The 25,288-nt window shown below is 39.4% G+C and overlaps 2 protein-coding genes across 2 annotated transcripts in view; one reads left to right on the top strand and one right to left on the bottom strand.

The window, feature by feature from the left end:
• The first annotated feature begins 292 nt into the window (after window positions 1-292).
• SNRPF (small nuclear ribonucleoprotein polypeptide F) lies at window positions 293-7,589 on the top strand. The gene is made up of 4 exons (XM_040232787.1): window positions 293-470; window positions 2,273-2,398; window positions 6,842-6,906; window positions 7,461-7,589. Exons 1-4 carry the CDS (start codon window positions 468-470, stop codon window positions 7,525-7,527), a joined length of 261 nt encoding a protein of 86 aa, XP_040088721.1. The 5' UTR covers window positions 293-467; the 3' UTR covers window positions 7,528-7,589.
• Window positions 7,590-8,187: 598 nt separating this feature from the next.
• The window catches only part of CCDC38 (coiled-coil domain containing 38), a 29,056-nt gene continuing 11,955 nt past the window's right edge, over window positions 8,188-25,288 (bottom strand). Inside the window, exons 8-15 of the mRNA XM_040233921.1 lie at window positions 24,047-24,133; window positions 22,295-22,352; window positions 18,827-18,896; window positions 16,998-17,149; window positions 15,658-15,793; window positions 12,421-12,626; window positions 10,704-10,800; window positions 8,188-8,721 (exon numbers count right to left, since the gene is read on the bottom strand). Coding sequence (XP_040089855.1) covers window positions 8,611-8,721; window positions 10,704-10,800; window positions 12,421-12,626; window positions 15,658-15,793; window positions 16,998-17,149; window positions 18,827-18,896; window positions 22,295-22,352; window positions 24,047-24,133 — 917 coding nt within the window. The 3' untranslated portion in view covers window positions 8,188-8,610. The remainder of the gene's footprint in view (window positions 8,722-10,703; window positions 10,801-12,420; window positions 12,627-15,657; window positions 15,794-16,997; window positions 17,150-18,826; window positions 18,897-22,294; window positions 22,353-24,046; window positions 24,134-25,288) is intronic.

Raw genomic sequence — 25,288 nt, 5'->3', positions numbered from 1 at the left:
GAACCAGGATCTCCCGCACTGCAGGAAGGCTCTTTACCGTCTGCGCCACCAAGGAAACTCCCACTAGCCAAGCTGCCGAGAAATCACGATCCCTCTACAGGGTACGCAACAAACCCTTGAGGAAGATGAGCATCTCACTGCCTAAGCTGCGTCGCAGGTACTCATTCTTCCGGCAGAGCGAAGTAGCTCGTTTTCCAATGGCAGCGCGCTACCAGGAAGGTACGCACCCGAAGGCGCCTGTGGTTGCCAGGAGACAGGCCAGCCACTTCCTCCAATCAGCGCGCATCTCTTTGAGTCCAATCACAGACTCCAGAAGAGCGGTAGTCTGAGGTGAAAGGTCATGCTGCTATTTGGCGGCCATTTCTCTTAAAGGCCTGTGTGGGTACTTCAGTCCCGAGGGTCGCACGAGAGTTGCGTCGGCGGCGGGTTTCCTGCAGCATTTCCCCACTCCCGCAGCAGTAGTCGCGATGGTAAGGAGAAAGAGAACGACCAGAGTTGCGCGTGAGAGAGAGCGAGGTCCGCCGGGCCTGGTGGTTGTTTCGCGCGTTTCTCATTCATCCGCGTGAGGCGCCGCGGGCCCGGTGGCCGGCCCCTTTCTCCCCGCCCTGGTTGTCTGAGGCGCCCTCCCTCCTTCCGAAGCCCTGTCTTTCCCTCCCTAGGAGGGCTCCTGCCTTCTTCCTCTTCGTTTGAATCCGAGCTTGAGGTGTTCTTGCTGCCTAGGGCCCGGGGTTGGGGTAAAGATAAAGCGACTTTTCACGTTCCACTTTACACACTCCAAAATCCTGTTTCGTCCAGTGATGTTGGGAGGCCCCACAGCCCTTTGGAATACTGAGCGCCTGCTACCTGCCAGGGCCTGGGCCAGGTAAAGTTCTAGGTGCTTGGAATATAGGGTGAAAAGTATTGATGCGGACCGTGCTCTAGGTTAATTCTTTCGGTAGGGGAGAAAGACATTAATCAAATAACGATAAATGTGTACTTTCAAGTAATGTTAAGTGCTGAGAAGGGCGCATACAGGGTGCTGTGAAGGTACGTTAGAAGGGTGGTTACGGTGTGTATCTCTTGGAGGAGAGATTTAACCTGAAACCTAAGCGTTATGAGAATACAGCTCCTTAAAGAGCAGGAAAAGTGTATCAACGCCCAGCTCAGGGATCAGGAGCACAGGCTCTAAGGCCGAAAGGAAAACCTGACCAGTTGAAAGAATTGAGAGCAGGCTACAGCCGCTTGCAAAGATAGAGGATCTGAGATAACAGGGTCGGGCAAGACTTCTTAGGCCTTATGAGGGGTTCTGGATTCTACTCCCAAGTGCATTGGGAAGCCACTGAAGCTTTTGAAGCAGAGATAAGATAAAAGTAATACTTGCCTTGTGGCTGGTAAGTTGGAAAAAGACAAGAGTGAAAATTGGAGACCCACCTGAGATCACTCCGAATATGTTTATTCTAGAGGAGTTCAGTAGCCAGGTCTCTTGGTTCTTTTCCTCCTTTGAGCTAATGAGTGAGCAGATGAGGAAAGGGAATAAAGTCTGAATTGACTGGTGATACTATTGGTTTGCTGAATAAACAAGTTTAGGGATTGCCCATATGTAGGAGACACTGCAAGTCAAAGAGCCAATCCCAGCTCCTGGAATTCGAAGTGAAAAGCTGTGGAGCATGATCTGCCCCCTGCCTCCTGTAGCCTCACACAGAACTAACTCCTATGTCCCAGAGATCACCTTATTGATTCACTATTCCCTCCTGTTACATAGGTAGCCCAGCCTGCCTAGATCAGCCCTTTTCCCTCTGGAAATACCTCTCATCCTTAAACAAAGGCACTACTTATTTCAGGCAATCCTCCCTTTGCTTTTAACCCAAGATTGTTTGGTATCCTTGTACGCAGCATATATCCTCTTACTGCATCGCAAAATAATTGTTTGGATGTTTTGACCCTCCCACTGTGGGCTTCATGAGAACAGGAAATGTCATCTGCTCTTTTTCCTTTTCCTTTTTTGCCTTTACCTTTGTTTCTTTGTGTCCTTGGAACAGTGAGTGATGTATATTAGGTATTCAGTGTTTCTTAAGTCAACAGTGAATACTTCTATAAGTTTTAATGGGTTGAAGATGAAATTGGCTGACTAGGTATTTTAATTTCTCTGAAGCTCTTCAACAAAAGTGAAAATTATGTAATAAAGAGGAAATCAAGAGTTTGCTTCATTTGGACACCATAAAGTATTGGTGGTTTAATAAAGAAGAGAATTAATCAAATTGGGTTCTTTTTGTTGTTGTTATTCTTTATGCAGAGTTTGCCCCTCAACCCCAAGCCTTTCCTCAACGGATTAACAGGAAAGCCAGTAATGGTGAAGCTTAAATGGGGAATGGAGTACAAAGGCTACCTGGTGTCTGTAGATGGCTATATGAACATGCAGGTGAGCTGAAGAGTTTAAAAAAGATCATTAAGTTGTATTTATTTTTCTTCCCCTGACTCCTCAGAGGTTTAGTGTGACTTACAAAGATATAATTAATATAACTGACAAACATAAAGCAAAATTCAGGAATAAAGTCAAAGCCAGGGAGGATGTTGTAACTGTGATCACTATGTGTGAGATTGGGCACAGGTTTCATTCCTAGTGTTTACAGGTAAGAGCTCAGACATTTGGTTCACAGTGCCGTAAGACAAATACACTAGAGTGTACAGAAAAAGCACAAGTTTTTGCAGCACTTAGTTCTGAGAGAAACTTTTCAAATGAAGTCTTTTGATGAATGCTAAATGTATAACATCAAAGTAATTTGATAAAAGCAATTCTTGAGGGAGAAAACAGACCGACTAAAGGAATTGATGAACTATGTGTCTGTTAAATTGGCTACTGTAAATGTTTCAGCCAGGTTTTATACTTTGTGTTTAATTGTGATTAAAAAATGTATAATGTAAAATTCACCATTTTAATCATTTTCAAGTGTGCAACTCAGTGGCATTAACTACATTCACACTTTTGTGCATCCATCACCGTTATCCATTTCAAGAGCTTTTTCATCATCCCAAAGTGAAACTCTGTGCCCATCAAACAAGAACTTCCCATTCCCTCTGCCTCCTGGTAAACACTATTCTTTTTGTCTTTATTAGCGGTACTTCATATAAGTGGAATCTTACAATATTTGTCCTTTTGTATCTGGCTTATTTCATTCAGCATGGTGTTTCTAGGGTCCATCCATGTTGTAGCATGTATCAGAATTTCATCCCTTTTTATGGTTGAAGTAATGTTCCATTGTGTGTAGCAGTCCCTTAGTATCCTTGGGGCATTCGTTCCAGGACCTGCCTGGTATACTGAACTCCACAGATGCTTGGAGTCCATAGTTGGTTCTCCATATCATGGTTCTGCATCAACTTGTCCATGCAGTTCAAACCTGTATTGTTCAAGGGTTGACTGTATATACCTCATTTTACTCATTCTTCTGTTGTTGAATATTTGAATTGTTTCCACCTTTTGACTATTTGTGAATAATGCAGTGAACATAGGTGCACATGTATCAGTTAAGAATCTCTACTTTCAGTCTTTTTGGGTCTTATATCCAGAAGTGGAATTGCTGGATCATACGGTAATTCTTTAATTTTTTGAGGAACTGCCAGACTGTTTTCTATAGCAGCTGTACCATTTTACATTCCACCAGCAATGTATGAGGGATCCAATTTCTTAATATCCTCACCAACACTTGTTTTGTTTTTATAATAATAGTCATCTTAATAATGTAAAGTATCTCATTGTTTTGATTTGCATCTCCTTAATGATTAGTGATGTTGAGACCTATTTATGTGCTTACTGGTTATTTACATATCTTGAAGAAAATACCTATTCATGTCTTTTGGCCATTTTTAAATTTTTGTTGCTTAATTCTAGTAGTTTCCAGCCACTTTTTTAAAGAAAATATTTGAGGTTATATTTTCCTGAAGCACAGGTATTTATGTGACTGATTAATGACTGATGAATGAATTTTAAAGGGAACCTAGATAAGTGGTCAATCCAACATGACTCCATGTATTCTATACTGGTTATGTTTTTAGGTGAATACTAATAGGATCACTTATAGGATCAAAGCTGAGATTTTCTTTAATTTAGAGTTTATCACCTGAACAGACCATGCTCAGGTGCCCAAAGTTCCTGGAAAATTACCTAAGCAGTAATCGTTTACCAGAGCTATAGAAAAATTTGAAGACTATACCCATTGTGCTAAAAATGTTCCAGACATAGTGGTGATTAATTACACAAGTTTGTGAATATACTAAAAATCACTGACTTGTACACTTGAAGATAATTTTATGGTATAAGAATGATATCTCATTAAAAGAAAGGAATAAAAAAATACCCACCAAATATTTGGTTTTAGAAGTAATGTAGCTTTCTAGTGAACCAGCAAGAGTTATACAATGTATCTCTAACTAACCACACTGGTAATGCTTTTTTGAGTTTGTTCACTGGCTCGGAATATACCGGTGAACAAAACAAAAGTTGCTCTCCTTAAGAAGTTTATGCTTTAGTGATGGAAGATGGTTATATAGTGTGATATCAGGTAATGGTAGGTGCTTTGAAGAAAAGGAAAGCAGAAATGGAATAGAGTGACAAGAGTGTACAGTATTAGAAGGGTGAAGAATATCTGGTGGAAGTGAAAATTGCTCAGTCGTGTCCGACTCTTTGCGACCCGGTGGACTATAGGCCATGGAATTCTCTTAGCCAAGATACTGGAGTGGGTGGCCTTTCCCTTCTCCAGGGGATCTTCCCAACCCAGGGATTGAACCCAGGTTTCCCACATTGCAGGCAGATTCTTTACCAGCTGAGCCACAGGGAAGCTCAAGAATACTGTAGTGGGTAGCCTATTCTTTCTCCAGCAGATCTTCCCGACCGAGGAATCAATCGAGGAATCGAACCGAGATCTCCTGCATTGCAGGTGGATTCTTTCCCAACTGAACTATCAAGGAAGTCCGTTCTTGGGAAAGAGCATCCCCATTTGAGGGAACAGCAAATTGCAAAGGCTGTGTGACAGAAACGTGCGTTTTCTGTTCTAGGCTTGGCAAGACGGCCAGGGCAGAGTGAGTTAATAAGGAGAAGTTGGAGTGGTAGTCATGGAATGCCTTTTAAGTGATAATAAGACTTTTGGATTTAATTAAAATGTGATAACATACAAACAACTCATACAGCTCAATATTTAAAAAAAAATGGGCAGAAGACCTAGACATTTCTCCAGAGAAAACATACAGATGGCTAACAGGCACATGAAAAGATGCTCAGCATCACTAATTATTAGAGAAATGCAAATCAGAACTACAGTGAGGTATCACCTCAGACACCGGTCAGAATGGCCATCATTTAAATGTCTACAAATGATAAATACTGGAGAGGGTATAGAGAAAATGGAAGCTTCCTACACTGTTGGTCAGGATGTAAATTGGTACATCCTCTATAGAGAATAGTATGGAGGGTCCTTAAGCTAAAATATAGAGTTACCATATGATCCAGGAATCCCACTCCTGGGCATATATCCAGAGAAAACTAATTCAAAAAGATACATGCACCCCAGGGTTAAGTCTTAAAGAGGAAAATGCAGAATCTTAAAAAATGGTACAAATAAACATGTTTACATAACAGACTCAGAGACATGGAAAACAAACCTTTTGTTACTAAAGGGAAGGATGAAGAGGGATAAATTGGGAATTTGGGATTAACAGATACACACTACTATAGTAAAATAGACAAGGATTTCATGTATAGCACAGGGAACTGAAACTGCCCTGTATCTTGTAGTGACCTATAACGGAAAAGAATCTGAAAAATGGAACTGAATCATCTTGCTGTACACTCAAAACCAGCACAGTAATGTAAATCAGCTATAGTTCAACTTAAAGTGTGGTAAAAGGCCTTTGAAGCATCGTTGTATAATTTAGAAGCCAGTTAAATGTTGGTGAACATCTGCTAGAAATAATCACTTAAAAGAAAAGCTGGTTGATCTTTTGCATAGAAAACTAATTGTCGGCAGTAATTTCAGGCAAAACCATATCCTCTATGAGGTTATTTTTGTTGTCTAGGAGAAGGAATAGTATCCAGTAGCATTTTAATTCATTAACGTGTTTTAACTGCTTTATCTAATATCCTTTCTAAGCCCTGTTTTTCTTTCCCTTTGCCCACTTACCTAGTTAATAATCTAAATTTGCCTGTTTCCTGTTCATTTCTGAGTCCCAGTAGCACTGATTGTGATTTTTTTTAATTCACAAGTAAAGTTTATTAACTATATGTAGAAGGAAAGCTAAACATTTTTATGTAAAGTTAGAAATAATAGAGTTCTCTAAAGTAACCATAAAGGTCACTCTTAATTATTTAACCTCTTCTTAATAACTTTTTTTCCTTTTTTGTTAGCACATATTTTTAAAAAATCCTTATTCAGTTATTTAGTTTGGTTGTTGAATAATATAAGAGTATTTGGCATTTTAATCATAGCTTTTATATCCATTGGGTTCCTCAGTATGATTGATACGATGTTGTTACTCCAAGAAAAGTTACTGTCTAGTTCTTTAGAATTATTCAGGCTTATTCATAAATTGGAGACTTCTTGACTTGTTAATGTTTAATAGAAATATACATTACTGAGAGATTTTAAAAATTGTGTTGAAACAAGCTTTATTATGTATTAGTTCTACATCAATGTTAACTTAATGTTTTACATGAAACCAAAAAGGACTACAGTAGTATTGGAAAGCTAATCTAATCATTGTAGATAAATGTACATCATTGGTACAGAAAGGTCTCAATAAGTTCTCTCACCAGTATTAGGTATATAATACTGTTTTCCTCTGGTATGATAATACATTTTCTTCTTATTTAAAGCTTGCAAACACAGAAGAATACATAGATGGAGCATTGTCTGGACATCTGGGTGAAGTTTTAATAAGGTAACAATGTCAGTAGTATATATGAGTTGTTGATGAGCATTAGAAATACATGTTTAAATAAACTTGGTGCCTTAGTCTCAGGCTTATTTTTTTTCTAACTACTACTAATTTAGAATAATATGCTACAACTAGACTTCAAGAGTCTTGAAATTGTTAAACTTGTCAGAGCAGATTTAAATACTTTGGAGCTGTTCACTCTTAAGGTTATCCTAGTGTGTCTATTAAACTTTGTAGCTCTTAACTGTGCCTTTTTCAGTGGTTTTAGTTGCAAGAACTTCATTTTTGGGTGGGTCTGTCTGCTGTTAGGTATTTGTATTATACTTACTTTCTAGAACTAGGTTCACACCTCTAAATTCTAGTCATTTTAACAACCACATTGTATAAAAATAGTACCGTGTGCTCTATAACAACCAAAGGTAAATTTTTTTAAAAGAGAAATGTGTTGTAATTTTAGCATTAATATTTTTGTAATGAAAAAAATCTAGTATTAGTAGTAAATCAGATCTTACATGGTTTCTTGTTGAAACAACAAAATGGTGTCTTTCTGTTTACAGGTGTAATAATGTCCTTTATATCAGGGGTGTTGAAGAAGAAGAAGAAGATGGGGAAATGAGAGAATAGCATCTTTTGGGGGGAATTTTTTTATATATATTTGTAGACAATAAAAATCTGTTTGGTTTTCAGTTTGACTGTGAGCGGCTATTCATATTCAGATACTTACTTGCATATTCAGATGAAACAGTTCAAAGATTATTGACAGAACTAATGCTTTAAAAGCCACCCAACTTTATTCAAGTTTGTTTTCATGTAAACCCAATGCTGTATTTTTTTCCTATGAGAGAAATTTATTTATATGCTTTATAAATGTTTGTGAAAGAGAATTTCAGCCCTTGAAATTGTATATTAACCGAGACCTTTTAAAGTTATTTTTGAGCCACTTTTGACATATATAAAGGTAAATATTTTCTCAGAATTCATATAGATTGTTATTTTACTCAGTAGTTAATAAATTAAACGTTAACACTATATCAGCATAAGCTAAATGATATATACATTACAGCTAAAATTGAAACACCACCTGAAAATTAAAATAGTTTTGAGTATAGAACACAACAGAAATTGTGAAATCAAATGTAGGCTAAAGGCTTATGGTTTGTTCACTTAAGAGAATTAAGTTTTCTGAACAAAACACCTTAATGTGAATTAGAAATCAGTCTCAAGGTTGGTTATGTTCAGACCACATAATCTAGTGGTTTTAAGTTTTAAACTCCTCAAGATCAGTAGAGTTGTACATTATTAAAATGTATACTTCATGGTGATAAAACGTATATTATGAACTTTCCTGTGGATCAGTTGAAAAAAATTACTTAAAGTCTCATGTTGTCAGAATGCCATTATTGCTCTTAAATGGTCATTCGCCATATAGTTACATTAACAAAGTAGCTGTGGATGTGTATCCCCAACTGGGACAACAGAAGGTATAAATGTTTAGCTGTATACAATAATGGTTAGGATATGGATAATAAAAGTCTTCAACAAAATAATGTAATTCTCGTTTCCAATCATAAGGGTCTTTTAGAATAAGGGCCTGTCTTCTGAAATTGGTTAGGCCTGTATGTGTGGCAGAATATTGCCATGACTGAAAAGCAAAATCTACAGAATATGCCTAAGGCATTCTGGTAATAAATGTCTTACTGCTCCTGTTCAAGTGAAAAAATACTCTTCCTCGAGGGATTTTGTTCTTGTATCCTTGACTAAAAGTAGTTCATGTTTGTTACCAGATGGAGGTTTTGAACGGTAGATAAGTTGTCTTCCCTGCTGAAACAAAAGAAAAAAATAATATTTTTCATGTGACCATTATCTATTGACGTATAACCCCAGAATACTAATTATTAACTTGATTTTCCCAAAGAATAATATAGTTTAAAATAATCCAGTTACAAAGAGATTGATGACTAATGGATGTCCAGAGTTAAGTAGTAAATGGAGTACCATGGTATGCAGAAGAGAGAGCAGTTAGGTGTTATGGGGAAATGGGAGGATATAGATAAAGTCATCAAATAGCTTGTGTTTCAGATATGGTAAGCCATGTTTGAGGCCAACACTTCATTTCTCAGTCACCACCAGTAGGAGGAGTAGCTAGTTTCTCTGGTTAGAAGTGATACTTTCCTCTGAGCAACAGTTACCAGCATTTAAAATCCTGTTAAACAATAACTTGAGAAAACCACATATTATCTTCTTGAGCACTCACAATCCTGTTGGCTTCTGGAGGTGTTCCAACCAGGAGAGGCTTAGGGACACCCTGAATCATACCTATTTATTCTCTCTGGGGCATATACTCAACTTATGTCATACTAATTTTTCTCTTTGAATCTTTTCTCTTCCTTTTGTTTTTGTTTTGCCTTTATATCTGAATTTGTGTCAATTAAAAGGATAAAAAACTATTCTGTTGAACATGAAATTTGATGGACATCTGCATTGTGTCTCTAAAGAGGCACCAACCGTGTGTGTGACCATCCCTGCATTGCAGTATATTTGACATTCCTGGCTCCAGGGAACTAAATAGCACTGGCAATCCTCTCCTTCATTAAAACAACAAAAATGTCTTTGGAGGACCAGAATCCTTGAATTCCTTTTCTAATGTTAGATTCCCCTACCTCCCCACCCTGCACCAATCTCCTTTGATAACCTTGGTTATTAATTTCTGCCAGAGAAAATTGCCAGCAATGAGGTGTTCTGAGTAAAAACCTCTTTCAGAGGTCTTCATATATTGTTGACTTAGCTGTTTTTTTTTTTTTTTTAGTTGTCCTCCAGATTCAGTTTGCATTCTCATTTTTAGTCTGTTAACTCAGTAAACATTTATTGACAGTCCATTGTGTGCCAGGCATTGGGGATACAAAGGTCATAACTCATTATTGGTCACTTTAACTTGGTGGGCTGAGTAAATAATAGTTTATACATGTAGCAGGGTGTTAACTAGCTAATTATCTCTTGGAAGAAGAGGACAAGTCAGATCTTCATAGGCAGAGTTGAACTAGGTAAGTACAAATCCTTTTAAAAAATAAACACTAATTTAAATGAAAATAGTTAAACATAGTACATATTAACAGTTACCATACTTCACAGCTTTTAAGTACTTCAGTGGCTGGTTGTGAGGTGCATAATATGCGTTAGCTATGACTGGTTAGAATCAGTGTCAACATTAGTTCTGCAGATAACTGTGAAATTGCCTCCCTGCAATATGATTTCAGACTCAAACTCAAAGCAGGAAGAGAGGCGTATAGAAACAAAAGGCCCTTCATACCCAGGGGGAGTAATAGACCACATGTACTTGGAGACTGCCCCATCCTAAACTTCTTATTGAACAGGTAATCTTGAAATATGAAGAACCTTGGCTTCTGCTTAGATTCTGCTGCTAAATCTGAAGTGACTCTGGGTAAATTATTTTAACTTCAGCTATAAATCTCATTATTTTCACAATGTGAGGATTAAAACACCCAGTTATATATAATCCACTATTATTTTTGTATTTCTCTAGTTTCATGTACCTGGAGCTAAAGAGGCAAGGGAAAGTTTTTTTTTTTTACAAAAAGTGAGTTTAATGGAAAACTGTAGACCCAATAGTTTGATTTATCTAAAAATAACAAGGAACCAGAGAGATCAGTTGAAACTATCAGCAGACTTACTGAAGTTTAACCTGAATAAATGAGATGAGTTAGGTATTTTGTTTTTACATTACAGGATCCCTCACACATTGATGTAGCTGGACCTATTAATATTAACAATAAAACACAGACCTTCTTTTTCTTTGGTTGTGCTACTGCTCTTTCCAGGGCAGCTTTTAGCCTTTCCTCCTGGTGTTTCTGTTTCTCTCTCATTTTCTCTTCACGCAACCTGTCAAAAGAGGAAGACATTGTTCTAACTATAAATCCCAGTCAAAAAGATCTACATCAATACTATTTGATAAAGAATTACCTAAATATTGTTAAGTCTCCTTTAAGGTTAAATGAAAATAATACTTCATCTTCCCCCATAATTGTGGGTTTTGAATATTCAGGTGAAATTTCAACAACAAACCCTGTTTATGTTGAAATGGGAAAGTGCATGTCACTGATTTGGAAGAAGCAAAATCTACCCAGATCTTGGTCCAAAACAAGCACTTCAACAGAGCCCTCATCATTTCATTTACAGTTCAGTACTTTATGTTAATCTATATGATGGCCACTTGAATTATTGATAGTTTCCAGTTATTTTCCCCTCTTTTTAAACCTTTTTATTGAAATATAACATGCAGAAAAGTACACAAGTTACAAGTGTATAGTTCAGTTGATAACTACAAAAATATATTTTCCAATAAATCTCTTTGAATGTTATCCTCAAATTAAGGCCAAGAAATACTATTTGTCTTTGTTCTCTTTAGGGTTGTTGTGAGGATAAAATTAAATGAGATATGCACACTGTCTAGTCCACTGCCTATTGCAGAATAACCACTTGCCAAGAGACTATTTTATGGATGTATATAATTATCAGTGTGACAGTCACTGAACATTTTTTATGCAAAATTAGGTATTGTGTTAGGTGCCTCCAAACCATGGGAAAAAAATCCACTAAAATTCTTTTGATCGAAATGATAATTGGGATTAGATTCATATATTAATCTCACTGCTAGAAATAGTTGTAATTATACATTAGAATATATTTTCTACTGTAAAAAATGCAAATGTTCTTAGTGTAAGTGAAAGGTCATCTTGTGGAAGGAGTAATTTATCACAATTTCTTTAAAATCTCTAACAAAATCTCATCAGGATCACCTCAATATATTCTAGTCTTTGTTTTTATGTGGGAGGAACAATATCCCCACACCCCAGTAAAGTGGTAAACAATAACAAAGTATCTAATATGAATGTCTGCTATTAGAGTACTTTCTGTATGCCAAGTATGCTTTAGTGCTTTTACATAGATTATTTAATTCAATCCTCACAACAACCGTATGAGATAAGTGTCATTATTGCCATTTTACAGATAAGGAAACTTACCTGTTGGCAGTTAGGAACCAAGGAAAAAACCCTCACTATCTAGCTCTTTCAAACAATTTCTTCACAGATTAAATCTCCCTGTAGTTTTCCAATTAAAGAAATTCTAGTCTTAGGCCCTTTCACCACAAGTATGATTCTCCTTCCACATGATAATCCTTTGAATATTATAAGTAGGGAATATTCACTCTGAAAATTCACTTTTTTTCAGACTGGAAGGACCCCTTGCCCATCTGAAACTATGTCATTTGTCCCTGGTGAACTCTTTCCTTCACAGTGCTCATTTTATCATTGGTAATGACATTTATTTCATAAGAATATTGATGAATATATCTCCATACTAAATAATAGCTCTAAGAGGACAGTAGGTCTGAGTTTGATTCCAGTGTCTGTATGGCATATAATAGAGACTTGCCATATAACAGACTTGCCTAATGTTTAAGTCTTTTATTACATGTATATCATAAGACAGTGACTGTACCTTTGCCGTCGTTCTTTCTGTTTCATCCTCTCAATTGCCTCCACATTTTCTTTGGGAATGGAGTCAATGAGATCACTCAATTCTACCAGGCGAGACTCTACTTTTACCAGCTTTTGAACTGGGTTGAGGCTTCCAACCTCAGCATCTCCAATGCAGACTTTGTATACTTGGTTAATTTTTTTACTAAGAGAGTCTATCAGTTTTTCCTGAGATTAAAAAGAAAAAGAGCAGAAAACATCTCATTACTGTTTGCTTGTTCATTCAATAAATGTAAAATTCCCTTTTACTATATTGTAATAAAAAGCTTTTATTAATATGTTCTCCTAAATACTTATTTTTTTAAAAGATAAACTTTAATACAACATTAGAACAGTGAAAAAAAGTGCAGCAGTCAATTTATGTTATAATTTATAGTCAGAGCAGGCTTCCCTGGTGGTTCAGGGAAAGAACTCGCCACAGTACGGGTGACCTGGGTTCAATCCCTGGGTCTGGAAGATCCCCTGGAGGAGGGCGTGGCAGCCGTCTCTAGTATTCTTGCATGGAGAATCCCAGTGAACAGAGGAGCCTGGTGGACTGCAATCCATGGGGTCGCAAAGAGTCAGACGCGACTGACCGACTAAGCACAGCACATACAGCATTACTATAATAACACCCTGGATTATTTCTTTAAAAAAATTTCATTCTAGGTATAAAATAATTTAATAGGATGCTTGAATGTTTTTGTGTATCATTCCCATTCAAGGAGACACTACATAAACATTTAAATCCTTTTTTTTTTCCCACTCCAGTGCACTTCCTAGCAGCAGTATGTGAACTCCCTTTTTTGTGCTTACTATAATTACTGGCTTCCCTGGTACCTCAGAGGTTAAAGCATCTGCCTGCAATGCGGGAGACCTGGGTTTGATCCCTGGGTTGGGAAGATCCCCTGGAGAAGGAATGGCAACCCACTCCAATGTTCTTATCTGGAGAATCCCATGGACAGAGGAGCCTGGTGGGCTACAGTCCAAGGGGTCACAAAAAGTAACTAATTACTAACACTGTAATCTTGTCTGACAGTTATTTGCATACATGTCTTATTGTCCCTTATAGACTGTAAGCACCTGAAGGCAGGAGCTATTTCTTATGTTTATACTTATATCTAAAGTAGCACCTTGCATGTAACTATGCACTTAATAAATGTTTGCTGAATAAATGAATGCATTCTCTCAGAGGGAAAAAAATAGTTACAAGTTACAAGCAAACAGCTTCCCAGGCTGGCCTACAAAACATTTTGAGTTTTCATTCTCTCCATCTGGAAGTGATTCCAGTATTCTACTCTAAGCGGAGGCTTAGGCCACACCTTGCTGATCCCTGTACCTGGCCACTGCGCCGTTTTAACTGTTGGTAGAGATGTTCGAGCTTGTAGGTAACATGTTTCGGGACCGTAAGAAAACTCTCTTTCTGTGTTTCCACTGTATACCCGGCATTCGCAGATAAAAGGATCTCAATAAACTTCTGGGCAAAGAAATCGTTCTCTTGGTAGAATCCTGCCCCCATTCCTGCTTCTGCTCAAGAAGATGAGAATCACCATAAAGCCAAGGACAAATAATACTCAAGATAGATGTGGCCCCAGGAGCCATGGGAAACCCCTCCTGAAACCACAGACTCATTACAGAGCTACCAACACTTAATTACAAATCAAGATCTGTTACCAATAGTTTACTTCAAACAGCTTGTCTCTCCCATCTAGTTTAACAAGCTTTCTGATGGTCCTATTTACTATAAAGCCCCCTTTTCCTCCTACAGTAACACCGTAGTCCCTATATATATTCAAAATATGATTTTAGGAAGTTTGGAGAAATACCTATGAAATGAAAAAGAAAAAAAAAAGTCCTGTTTGCCGTAAAGCTCCTTTTTTCTCCCCCTGGGTCAGGAAGATCCCCTGGAGAAGGAAAAGGCAACCCACTCCAGTATTCTAACATGGGAAAGAAAGTATGGGCAAAGAAAGGATCCTGGCAGGCTACAGTCCATGGGATCGCAAAAAGAGTAGTGACTGAACAACAAGACAGACAAATTTATAGAGAGAGAAAGTAGAACAGAGGTTACCAGAAGCTGGAAGGTGGGAGAATGGGGAATTATTGTTTAATGGGTACAGAGTTTCTATTTGGGATGATGGAAAAATCCTAAAATAGTGGTGATTATGCAGCATTGAAATTATAATTCATGCCACTGAATTGTACATTTGAAATGGTTAAATGGTCAATTATGTATATTTTTTACCACAGTTTTTTTTTAAGGTGTAAAAAAAGACAGCGTTGAAGAGCTGAAAGGTAGCTATCATCACCCTTTGTGCTCTAGCAGTGCACAACCCCATCCCTTCCTTCCTTGGTGTTACACCATATAAGAAATGTGGATTGTGACTTGAGCCATAAACAGGTTTGTTTTTGTAACCCTGCCTGCTTATGGGTAAGGGAGCACAGTCATCTTCTGATATAGTCCCTTTAAATCTACCCCTGTTTGAAAATCAAGTTCATAACTATAATTGTGATATTAGTCTCATATGAGTTTTGAATTTTTATTTCATTCAAGATTTTACAAGGAAACCAATGCTAGCTGGAGTTTATTATGGGTCTTAAAACTAGCCTGATCATTCATTCAACAAACATTTATGGAGCACCTGCTTTATGAGGTTGCTAAACTGAGCTGAAGAGAAGGGTAAAACAAGCTTTGCCCTAGTGTTTGCATCCAGCTGGGAGAGACCTGCATGCAAACAGGTAAGCACACTAGTCTATGTCACAGGTGCTCTGGTGATAGATCTCTGCAGACCCCAAAGGGGCCACAACCTATTACAAGCTCAGTGTTGGGAAGATACTCCATTCAGTGCTGATTCAGTGCTTCCTGTCTTCATTATTTGCCCTTGAAATTAATACCAAAACAATCACAGGCAGTGAACTACTTCATATGTGTAGTCATGTGTATACTGACTAAAACAAATATATTTATAGGTGGGGAAATCTCAGCATCATACTCAGTAACCTTTTCAGAGAGTACCAATGATAATTGAATGTTTCCTATCTACTGTGTAAGTTGGCTATTACATATTGACAAGGTAATTTCCAAGCAGGTTTTCAGCCTCTGTCATCAACCTGGGACTTGTGGTTTGGTTTAATCCTCCTATTCCAATGCTTAAGACACAGGGAATGCAGAGTCTTATTATCATGAGCCCAAGTAAAATTACTGCAGGCAAAGAATGATTACCTGAGCATCTGAGTTATATTCTCCAAAACTAAATAGCCTGGACCTTAATTCCAACTCTGCTGCTTTTTCTTCTTCTCTTACACAGTTGGCCTTGAGCAATTCCTTGTGTTCCAAAAGAAACTCTATGTTGGTATTTCTATTGCAAAGAAGAAAGAGATCCTTATCTGTAATTTATGATTCAGTGAAATAAACCATCAGTCAGGAGCTTCAACACTCTCTAGATCATGTGTCAACATCCTATGACTAGTAAGCCAAATAGAAGTTTATATTTTAAGATATTGACAAAGTACCTGCAACTTTTCAGGTTAAAAACAAGAAAAATAAATGCACAGATGCTTTTCAATGTCCATCAGGAAGTATTTTCCAACCCCTCTACTTTTGTGGCTCCCCTGAGTCCCCCAAATAGAAAAAGCAGTAGAACTGAGGTATCGGAAACCCAAGCTGGGTGACATAGGATGTCACTGTTCTCAAACCTGACTGATAATCAGAATACCTGGGGAGCCACTGGGAAAAGTAGAGACTCCTGACTCCTTACTTAGAGCTTCTGATATAGATACCCTTTTCCTGCCCAACCATACCCACCCCATCCCCTCATATCATAGTGTCATGGTGGGGGCACCGAATACTGAGGACTGGAAGTGAGGAGACAAGGGTTAAAAGGAGACAGTAGCTTACTGGGTGGCTATAAGATTATGGTTTTAAGTTCTTCTAATATGTCCCAAAGTTCAATGCAGTTTGACTTAACTATTTAAAAAGATTGACATCTTCTAGTGCAAATGGGTCTTCCAAAAAAGGTTCTGCACGTTTTTACAATGAGTATTAGAGTAGGAAGGAATTTTTTGAGTCATCAAATCCAGCCCCCTTCCCAACAGAAATCCCTTTTATAATAGCCCTGATTTTGATAATGTACATTATATAATATTTAAGTCATGAAGAAACTTTTGCTGAGAGTCACAGCCAAGGAAAATGAGTTTATTAGCATTATCATCCAAAGCATGATTTGGTCAGCCAGATGACAGCATAAAACTGCATTGAACAAAGAGTAAGGCAGTAGGTGACATTTTGATTCTTTATAACCTTCTATATTGTCTTTTATTCTTGCTAGCTAGGAAAATATTTTGACAAGTGAAAAGAATTAGGGACTAAAACTAAAACCAGTCTATTCTATATAAATATAATTCCTACTTTTTACATTCTGCAGTGTAAACTATTTATTATTAATAAAAATTCTTCCCTAAATCCAGGGAGACCTCAAGGAAGGGCCACACATAAATGAAGGTGGACTTCATCTCTGATTAGAAATTGGTTAATAGAATGTCTACTTGTTTTTTATGACTTACATTTTATCCTGTATAACTTTTTCTCTTTTATTTACATCTTCAAGATTTTCATCTACATCTTGGGAATATTGTACCAAAGTAAGATTCTGCTCTTCTAGCTCTGTGAGGACTTGAAGTAACTCTTCAGGTTCTTTGAAATAAAGTTCTGGCTCCTAATCAATAATGAAGAATATAATTAATTCATTTGATGTACTACCTGTGCATATGTGACTTATCTAGGAAAAAACAGTGGGGTAAAGGAATATTGTTCCGATTATAAGGGAGATATGGGCAAAGAGTGACCACAGCCTATTTCCCTGTGAGAGCTGGCTGAAGGGAAGAGAACACTTTGGGTGTTAGGGGGGAGATGAAGTTTATTAGAGAAGGGGAAAAGGAAGAAGAGAGTGAGGAGAAGAGAAAGAAGAGGGATGGAGCAGAGGAGGAGGCAAAAGCAGGAAAAAAGGAAAGGCAAGTTTCTAGGGAAAGACAAGAGAGAAGAAGTAGAATGAGAAAAGACAGGACGAAGTGAAGGTCATTTTCTCCCTACATTTTAATAATTTTCTAAAATTTTAAGTATAAGTTTATATCACTTTAAATCAATTTAATTTATAGCAAGATGACTTGGATATTTGTACCCCCACATTCATCAAATTTATTGTAGCCAAGAAGTGGAAGCAACCTAAATGTGCATCAGTGCATTGATGGATGGATAAAGAAAATGTGGTCTGTTCACCCTTAAAAAATAAGGAAACCCTGTCATTTGCGACAATATGGATGAACCCGAAGAACATAAGGACATGAGACTAAATGAAATAAGCCACTCATGAGAAGACAAATGCTGCTTCCACTTTTACAAGGTATGTAAAGTAATCTAACTCTTAGAAATGTAAAGTAGAATGTGGTTGCTAGGGAGTAGGCATAGGGGAGTTGTTCAGTTGATGTATAGTTTCCGTTGTGGAAGATGAAAAAGTTCCAGGGGTCTGTTACATCAGCATGTTAATAGTTAACGCTGTAGGATCATACACTTACTAGTTAAGATGGTAAGTTGTGCTTTTTCCACACACACACACAAAAAGATGATTTGGATAAGGTATGTTATATATAGTATACAGTTAATGCTTTTAAGTGTTTTGTTCCTTTTCTGTGAGTTTCTGTTGTGGATTTAGGGTGAGATTAGTTCACAGTCAGACCTGTAGCCACAAAGAGCTGTTTTGTTGAAGCTCAATTTATCTCACAGTCCAGCTACCCAATATATCTCAAGCCCCAATAAAATGATAAATAATCAGAAGGTGGTTATTTTCACAGGAAGATTGTAGATAATATATATCTCCTAAATTGTTACCTTCTAAAGGACACTTATTTATTATAATTTTTAAAAAATCTTTTGGCTGTGCCTCACAGCATCCAGGACCTTAGTTCCCCCCAACCAGGATCGAGCCCATGCCCGTGCAGTGGAAGTGTAGAGTCTCAACCACTACGCCGCCAGGAAGTCGACATTTATTTTTCATTAAATGTCTGATGACAAACATGAACTATATATACAACTAGAGAACAGTAGCAAAATCATATTTTCGGGGATTTCCCTGGTGGTCCAGAGGCTAAGGCTCCGTGCTGTCAGTGCAGAGGGCCCAGGTTCGTTCCCTGATCAGGGAACTAGATCCCACATGCCACAACTAAAGACCCCACATGCTGCAACTAAGACCTGGTGCAAACATAAATTTTTAAAAATCATATTTTCTTCTGAAAGGTTGTGGAATATTTGGAACAGGACATTTTAATTTCAAAAGAAGAAATGAGCATCTATACTCTTCACCAAACAATATTTAAGTCAAGACAAATAGTCTGGTTACCAGATCGTAGTCCATATCATCATCTAAAAAGAATTCCAAACTGTCTTCTGAACTGATACTCTCAGTTTGGCTGTAAAAGGAAAAGAAAATGCCTGATTATTTTTTCTATCAACAGATTTGCTTTCATTACTGAGTTATTTTTGGAACCTAAATGTAACCTAGTTCTTTTCAATAGCCTGTTTAGCCTTTTAGGGAATTGCAGGAATCCATGGATTCCATGAGTATGCAAAAGAAAATCAGATTCATTCCCAGACAAGGGTGACATATGCAAACAAAGAGACCATAAGGAAAAGTTGTACCACGTGGTACCAATTATTTGAGGTGCATCTGTAAACTATCTTCTGATCAGGCTGAGGAAATGTTGGTTGGGGAGTGGGGTGGGTGATGAGATACATACTTAAAGAATAGTTGTGTGGCTTGCAAGGTGGCTCTGAAAGAATCCTTTAAGAGCGATAAATTGAAAATGATTGGAACGTTAAAAGGGCAGGGGCTAAGGAAGGAGTAAAGCAGCTGTTGGTGTGACCTAGGTAAGTAATGCTTGTAGTGATGGTAGAAAACAGTGGTGGGGGTTGGGAGGAGAATCTAGAGACACGGGAAAGAAAAGGGTTCATGGGAACCAAGAATAGAAAGAGCTACTGGAGCACAAAGAGAAGAGACAAGATGACTTCAGCGTTTGTAGTCAGTAAGCCTGGAGTAATGGAGGTCACGCTAACAGGAAGGAAAACAGCTTTAAGGATAGGATAAGGACAAGATTGGGCTTCCCTGGTAGCTCAGCTAGTAAAGAATCCCCCCGCAATGCAAGAGACCTAGGTTCAATTCCTGAGTCAGAAAGTTCCCCTGGAGAAGGGCATGACAACCCACTCCAGTATTCTTGCCTGGAGAATCCCCATGGACAGAGGAACCTGGTGGGCTAACAGTCCTTGGAGTCACAAAGAGTCGGACACGACTGAACGACTAAGCATAGCACAAGGACAAGATTAACATTTGCTTTGTTCATGCTGAGTTTGAAGGGACAAAATAAGCTACTTGGAGCTGCCCTTTAGCAATGGGAAATATGTTGTAGGAAAATTGAGAGGGCCATAGAAGTCAAGGGGTACTTGGGAAGCATCCACCGTTCAGTCCACTCTTAGTGGATTCAGTAATATCATTTTCAAATCAATCTTCTCCACCTCTCTGATACTGTGTTACCTTTTTGGTTCCTTTTCTTTGAGTCTGTTTCCTCAGCCTTCTTTCCTCTCTTTCTACCTATCCTCTGGGGCTGATCCTCATAGATTCAACCACTACTAACATACCGACTCCCACATCTCTGTCTCTCTTGAGCTCTGGACTTCAGTGTCCAGCTTCCAACTGAACATCAGTATCCACTTGGGTGTCCCATAGAGAGCTCAGATAAATGCATCCAAAATCACACTCCTTATTTTCCTCTCAGGCCTGCTCCCCTTGCTGTGTTCCTAATACCTTTGAATGACAACACCACACATCCAGTTGCCACATGAGAAATTTGGGAGTTATCTGTGGCCACTCTTTTTACTGGGGGAAGCCCATAGGTAGCATTTCCCTGATGTGTCCCACAGCCTCTCCTTCTTTGTTCTGGCTGCCACTGTCTGCCTGGGGGAGTTCATTATCTCTCATCTAATGAATTGTGACCACAGGTTCCTAACTGGCTCCTCTACGTCCAGTTTTTTTCCTGTCCATTCTGTTCTCTAAAATACTACCATCTCCAATTTTCTAAAATGTAAATCTGACTTGAGCCTCTGTCACATTCTTGCTAAAACGTTCAGTGACTCCCAGGCACTTGGGACAAAACACAGGCACCTTTGGGATGACCCCACTGCTTCCTTTTCATGAGACAATACCTAGTTACCCTTCCAGTCTTGTCCATTTACACCCTACAGCCCAGCCATTCTGAACAGACCCAAACACTGCCACCCTCGTGCCAGCAGCCCCCTCCCTCTTCACTGACCCCTCATCCTCTCACCAGACACAGCTTAGAGGCTATTTGATCTGGAGAGTGTCCACTGATCCTGCCCTTGCTTCTCCAGTCCCTCACCTCTTCTCTGGGCTGAGAGTCCTTCCTTTGCATGCCTGAGGCACCCTAATTGTCCTTCCAATTGCCTTACTATGGTATAATGTAACTGACAAACTCCTTGTCTGTCTTCCTCACTAGACAGTGGGCTTGTTGAGAGTGAAGACTGTCTTTTTTTTTTTATTCTGGCCCTATAGGGCACTCAGTAAATATGTGCTGAGTAAGTGAAAGAAACTAAGAAGCAGTGAACTTTCTGAGAAAGTGAATGTGACGTCTGCGTATTACTTTGTGCTTCAACATGGAAAATCCTTATGATGATGTTCTGTATTTGATTGTATCCTGACTGTACTGATGTCAATATCCTGTTCATGCTATTATATACTACAATTTTGCAATAGATGTTACTATTAGGGGAAACTGGGTAAAGTATAGTGAGACCTCTCTGTATTTTTTCTTGTAACTGCATGTGAATCTATAATTCTCTCCAAGTGAAAATGTAATTAAAACACAACAAAACAGTGACTCTAAAATGCCACAGAAGTAGAATGTCCGTGAGGCCCCTGAAATTCAGAGCACAGTGTCTGTGTCGACTTTTGCTAGGATAATACACCGCTGGCCCAGATATTCCTTTGGGGTCAGAGTATCCATCCTGGACATCAATATATTTTCTTACAGCTCCTCTAGGGTAGCTGGGGGCTTCCCTGATAACTCAGTTGGTAAAGAATCTGCCTGCAATGCAGGATACCCCAGTTCAATTCCTGGGTCGGGAAGATCCACTGGATAAGGGATAGGCTACCCACTCCAGTATTCTTGGGCTTCCCTTGTGGCTCAGCTGGTAAAGAATCTGCCCGCAATGTGGGAGACCTGGGTTCGATCCCTGGGTTGGGAAGATCCCCTGGGGAAGGGAAAGGTTACCGCTCCATTATTCTGGCCTGGAGAATTCCATGGACTGTATAGTCTATGGAGTCGCAAAGAGTCAGACACGACTGAGTGACTTTCACTTCATTTCACTCCAGGGTAGTTATGGTGGTGAACTACCACTTTCTGAAATAATGAATGTAAATGAGTCAATAATCAAGTAAGGGAAGAAACAAACAAAAAGTGCTTTCTAGTCCTATAGCAGCAATTTTGAATGCCACGGTAAATTTGCAAACACATGAGTCAGCAGAGTAGACCCAAAACAACTGGGCAGTGGATTCTGAGCGGCAAAGACCCAAGAGGCAGGGTGTGGGTGGTTTCTGTAGGCCCTCATCAAAGGATGCAGGAAGACCGGTGAGAACTTGGTCACCTGCCGAGCACATAGAAATGGCAACCACTACCTCCAGCATCTCTTATGGTGGGTATGGATATATGGCACATATGTTGAAGAAAGGCTAAAAGAGATATTTGCTTATAAAAAAAAATACACCATTTACAAGAGAGGTAATCAATATGTACTGTACTTTGATAAGGATGATTTCTTTTCCTCTAGGTTGGGAGTGGTCCTCCTGCGTGATCTTGCTATTCAGAATGTCCAGGTGAAGTCCACATTATTGGTGATGGTGGAGGTAAAAAGAACATGTAATTAGGAATGCGTGCTTGCTATTTGGTGAGAGGGATTCATTTTTCTGTACTGATATGCCCATTACTTGGAAACAGTCATATAGAAAATGGTGCTGTTTTATTCTACTGACTTTTGGTTCCAAGGATAAAATCAGAAATTGCTGTTTGGGGTAGGGATGGGTACATATTGTCTAAAACATGGCACAAATCAGGGACATAAATGTTGAATATAAATCACAGTTCTCTTGTTACCTAATCATATACATTTTTAATCACCGATTTAAAAGATCAAGATATAAAATAAAAATGGTGGACTTTATTTATTACCAGTGTCTGGGTCTGACCATGGTCTGAACCTGAGAAGTGGGAAACTGGTCTTGGATCTCTGCAGCCACTGGTCCCCAGGTCATGCTTCCTCATGCCCGACCTTTTGTGGCTTCCAGCCACCCTTCCTGCTGTTCCGTCTTGAGACTATAGCAGGCCTCACTCCCCAATCCCTCTTATTGGGGACCTGGAAAGTCCCACTTATTCTTAAAGACCTCCTCTTAAAGACTTTTCTGAATGCCTTAGGGAGAGATCACATTTTTGGTTTTTGCCCCCAGACCCCTCACCATCACTGCTGTATCATTTGTCCCATTACATTGTATTTGTATAGTTCCAGCATGCAGAACTATATCCTATTCCTCTTTGTGTACTTGAAGTCTCGAAAAGTTGCTGATACATAGTATTCCTCCAATATATCCAAGGTGAGTGGGGGAAGGAAAGAAAATGGACAACCAGTGGATTCTAGCACCACCGTAAATGAGCATCTTAAATTTTTAAGCTGATGCTGGAACACATATTACTAAAAATGTCTTGGGAAGGGATGCTATTCAAACTGAGTGACTCCTATTTTCAAGATTTTAAAGAGAAGAAAATACGGACCCCACCACCCACTTCCTCTACACTCCCCTCCCCTGCATCCTACTCCAGATCCTCTAACAGACAAAGTAGTATGTCTTAAATAATATGGGTCCAAATTGGCCTCACACTCTGAAAGAATCCACCTTTTCAATCAGCTGGCCAAGTGCACTTATGCCAGAGTTGTTTCTGGGCAGGCAAATTGTATGGTTGAGCTTTACCCCTACTGCTAAATACCTCTGATGGTTGGCAGCAGGATAAAGAAGAAAGAGAGTCCCTGGGAGTCAGCTTGCCTGCCAGTGTTGAATGACTACAGGGCTGGGGTTGAGGCTGAAAGTATCCTTAGAGTTGATTATGAGCGTGGTAGAGCTTCCTCAGTCTTCCCAGTTACTTCTGAGTCACCGGCCAGTGACAGTCACCTGGTTGCCATTGGCCTGGATTGTTGGGCCCTGGGAATTGGTCCACCAACACCAGAGGGCAGGCTTGAACCAGAGGAATGAGGAGGCCCAGCCTTGTACAAGATCCTCTGCCCCTGACTTCTCTGCCAGTTCTGTTCATTCACCCACCTCTCTGAGTTTTGTAATAATGTCTGGAGAGAGAGAAACAGAACACCTAGCTCCCCAGGATTAAGGGCAATGTGGACACTAGGCTCTGTTTTTCAGCTTACTTTATAGGTCCTGCATCTCCACTTTGAGATGGGCACCTTCTCTGACTTTACTTTTGTGGGTGAAGTGCCAAAGATCCAATGTTACCTTGGCTACTTCTTCCCAGAGAAGAATCTTCCGAAAATGATGTCCTCCTGGACTCGTCAATGGTCTCTCTTCTCCTTGCACTTAATTCTAGAATGGAAAATAAACAAGTTGGGGTAGGGGAACACTTCTGAGAATGAGAGCTTTGTTTCAGGGTGAAGACCAAGTTATTGTGAAAATTTCCAGGGACAGAAATGTAAGACGGGGACATGGTAACCAACATATGTATTATGCAGATGGCCAGGGCTGGTCTCTGGAGAAGGCAGGATGGATGAGAACTAACCTAGAGGGCCTGAAGAAGTCTCTTTCCCATGTCAGTCTATCAACTTCTAAAATCCTGGTGTTAGCCATTCAACCCTCTAGACAGACTCAGCGCTTTCTGAGCATCCTCGAGTTAGAGGACAAGTCTAGGAGCACTGAATCCTAAGCTGTTAAATGCAAATGCTTCTCAGTTTCCCTTCCCATGTGTTTTCTCTCTTGTCAAACATCATATATTGAGTTTAACCCAATGTCATTACTGTGCTTTACAGTTTATACACACGATCTCATATAAGCACATGCAGCACAGTGAGAGACACAAGGAAGCTAAGCAGGGCAGCCACCCCTGGTGTGCTGCTACTGCTGCTAAGTCACTTCAGTCGTGTCTGACTCTGTGTGACCTCATAGACGGCAGCCCACCAGGCTCTGCCGTCCCTGGGATTCTCCAGGCAAGAACACTGGAGTGGGTTGCCATTTCCTTCTCCAATGCATGAAAGTGAAATGTGAAAGTGAAGTCGCTCAGTCGTGCCCAACTCTTTGTGACCCCATGGACTGCAGCCTACCAGGCTCCTCCATCCATGGGATTTTCTAGGCAAGAGTATTGGAGTGGGGTACCATCACCTTCTCTGCCTGGTGTGCTAATAAAGGCTTAATAACCAGCTCTCAGGGGAAAGATTCTCCCTGATGTGCCGATTTCAGTGGTATAAGTGCTCTCACCCCTAAGGCTCAGGATGAGCTCTCAGCTGATGAGTCTGCAGATCAAGAGAACCCTCTTTCTGTGTGGCTTTCTCTTCTCCAGTACTCTGCTCGGGGAACTCCAGCCACCATGGCCTCCCTACCCCCAGCTCTGTCTTCTCCATCCACAGAGACCGCTGAGGCCCCCGTCTGCCTCACTGAGTCCTGGAAGTGTTCTCCAGGCAGTGCCCTGAGGCCAGCACAGGGCTCAACTCATGTGTTTCCCTTCTCTTGGGGATTACTTTGTTTTGC

This window comes from Oryx dammah, unplaced genomic scaffold, assembly GCF_014754425.2.
Source record: "Oryx dammah isolate SB20612 unplaced genomic scaffold, SCBI_Odam_1.1 HiC_scaffold_29, whole genome shotgun sequence".
Classification (NCBI taxonomy): Eukaryota; Metazoa; Chordata; class Mammalia; order Artiodactyla; family Bovidae; genus Oryx; species Oryx dammah.
Note: the sequence above shows the minus strand (reverse complement) of the source record. Positions and strands in the feature narration are given on the sequence as shown.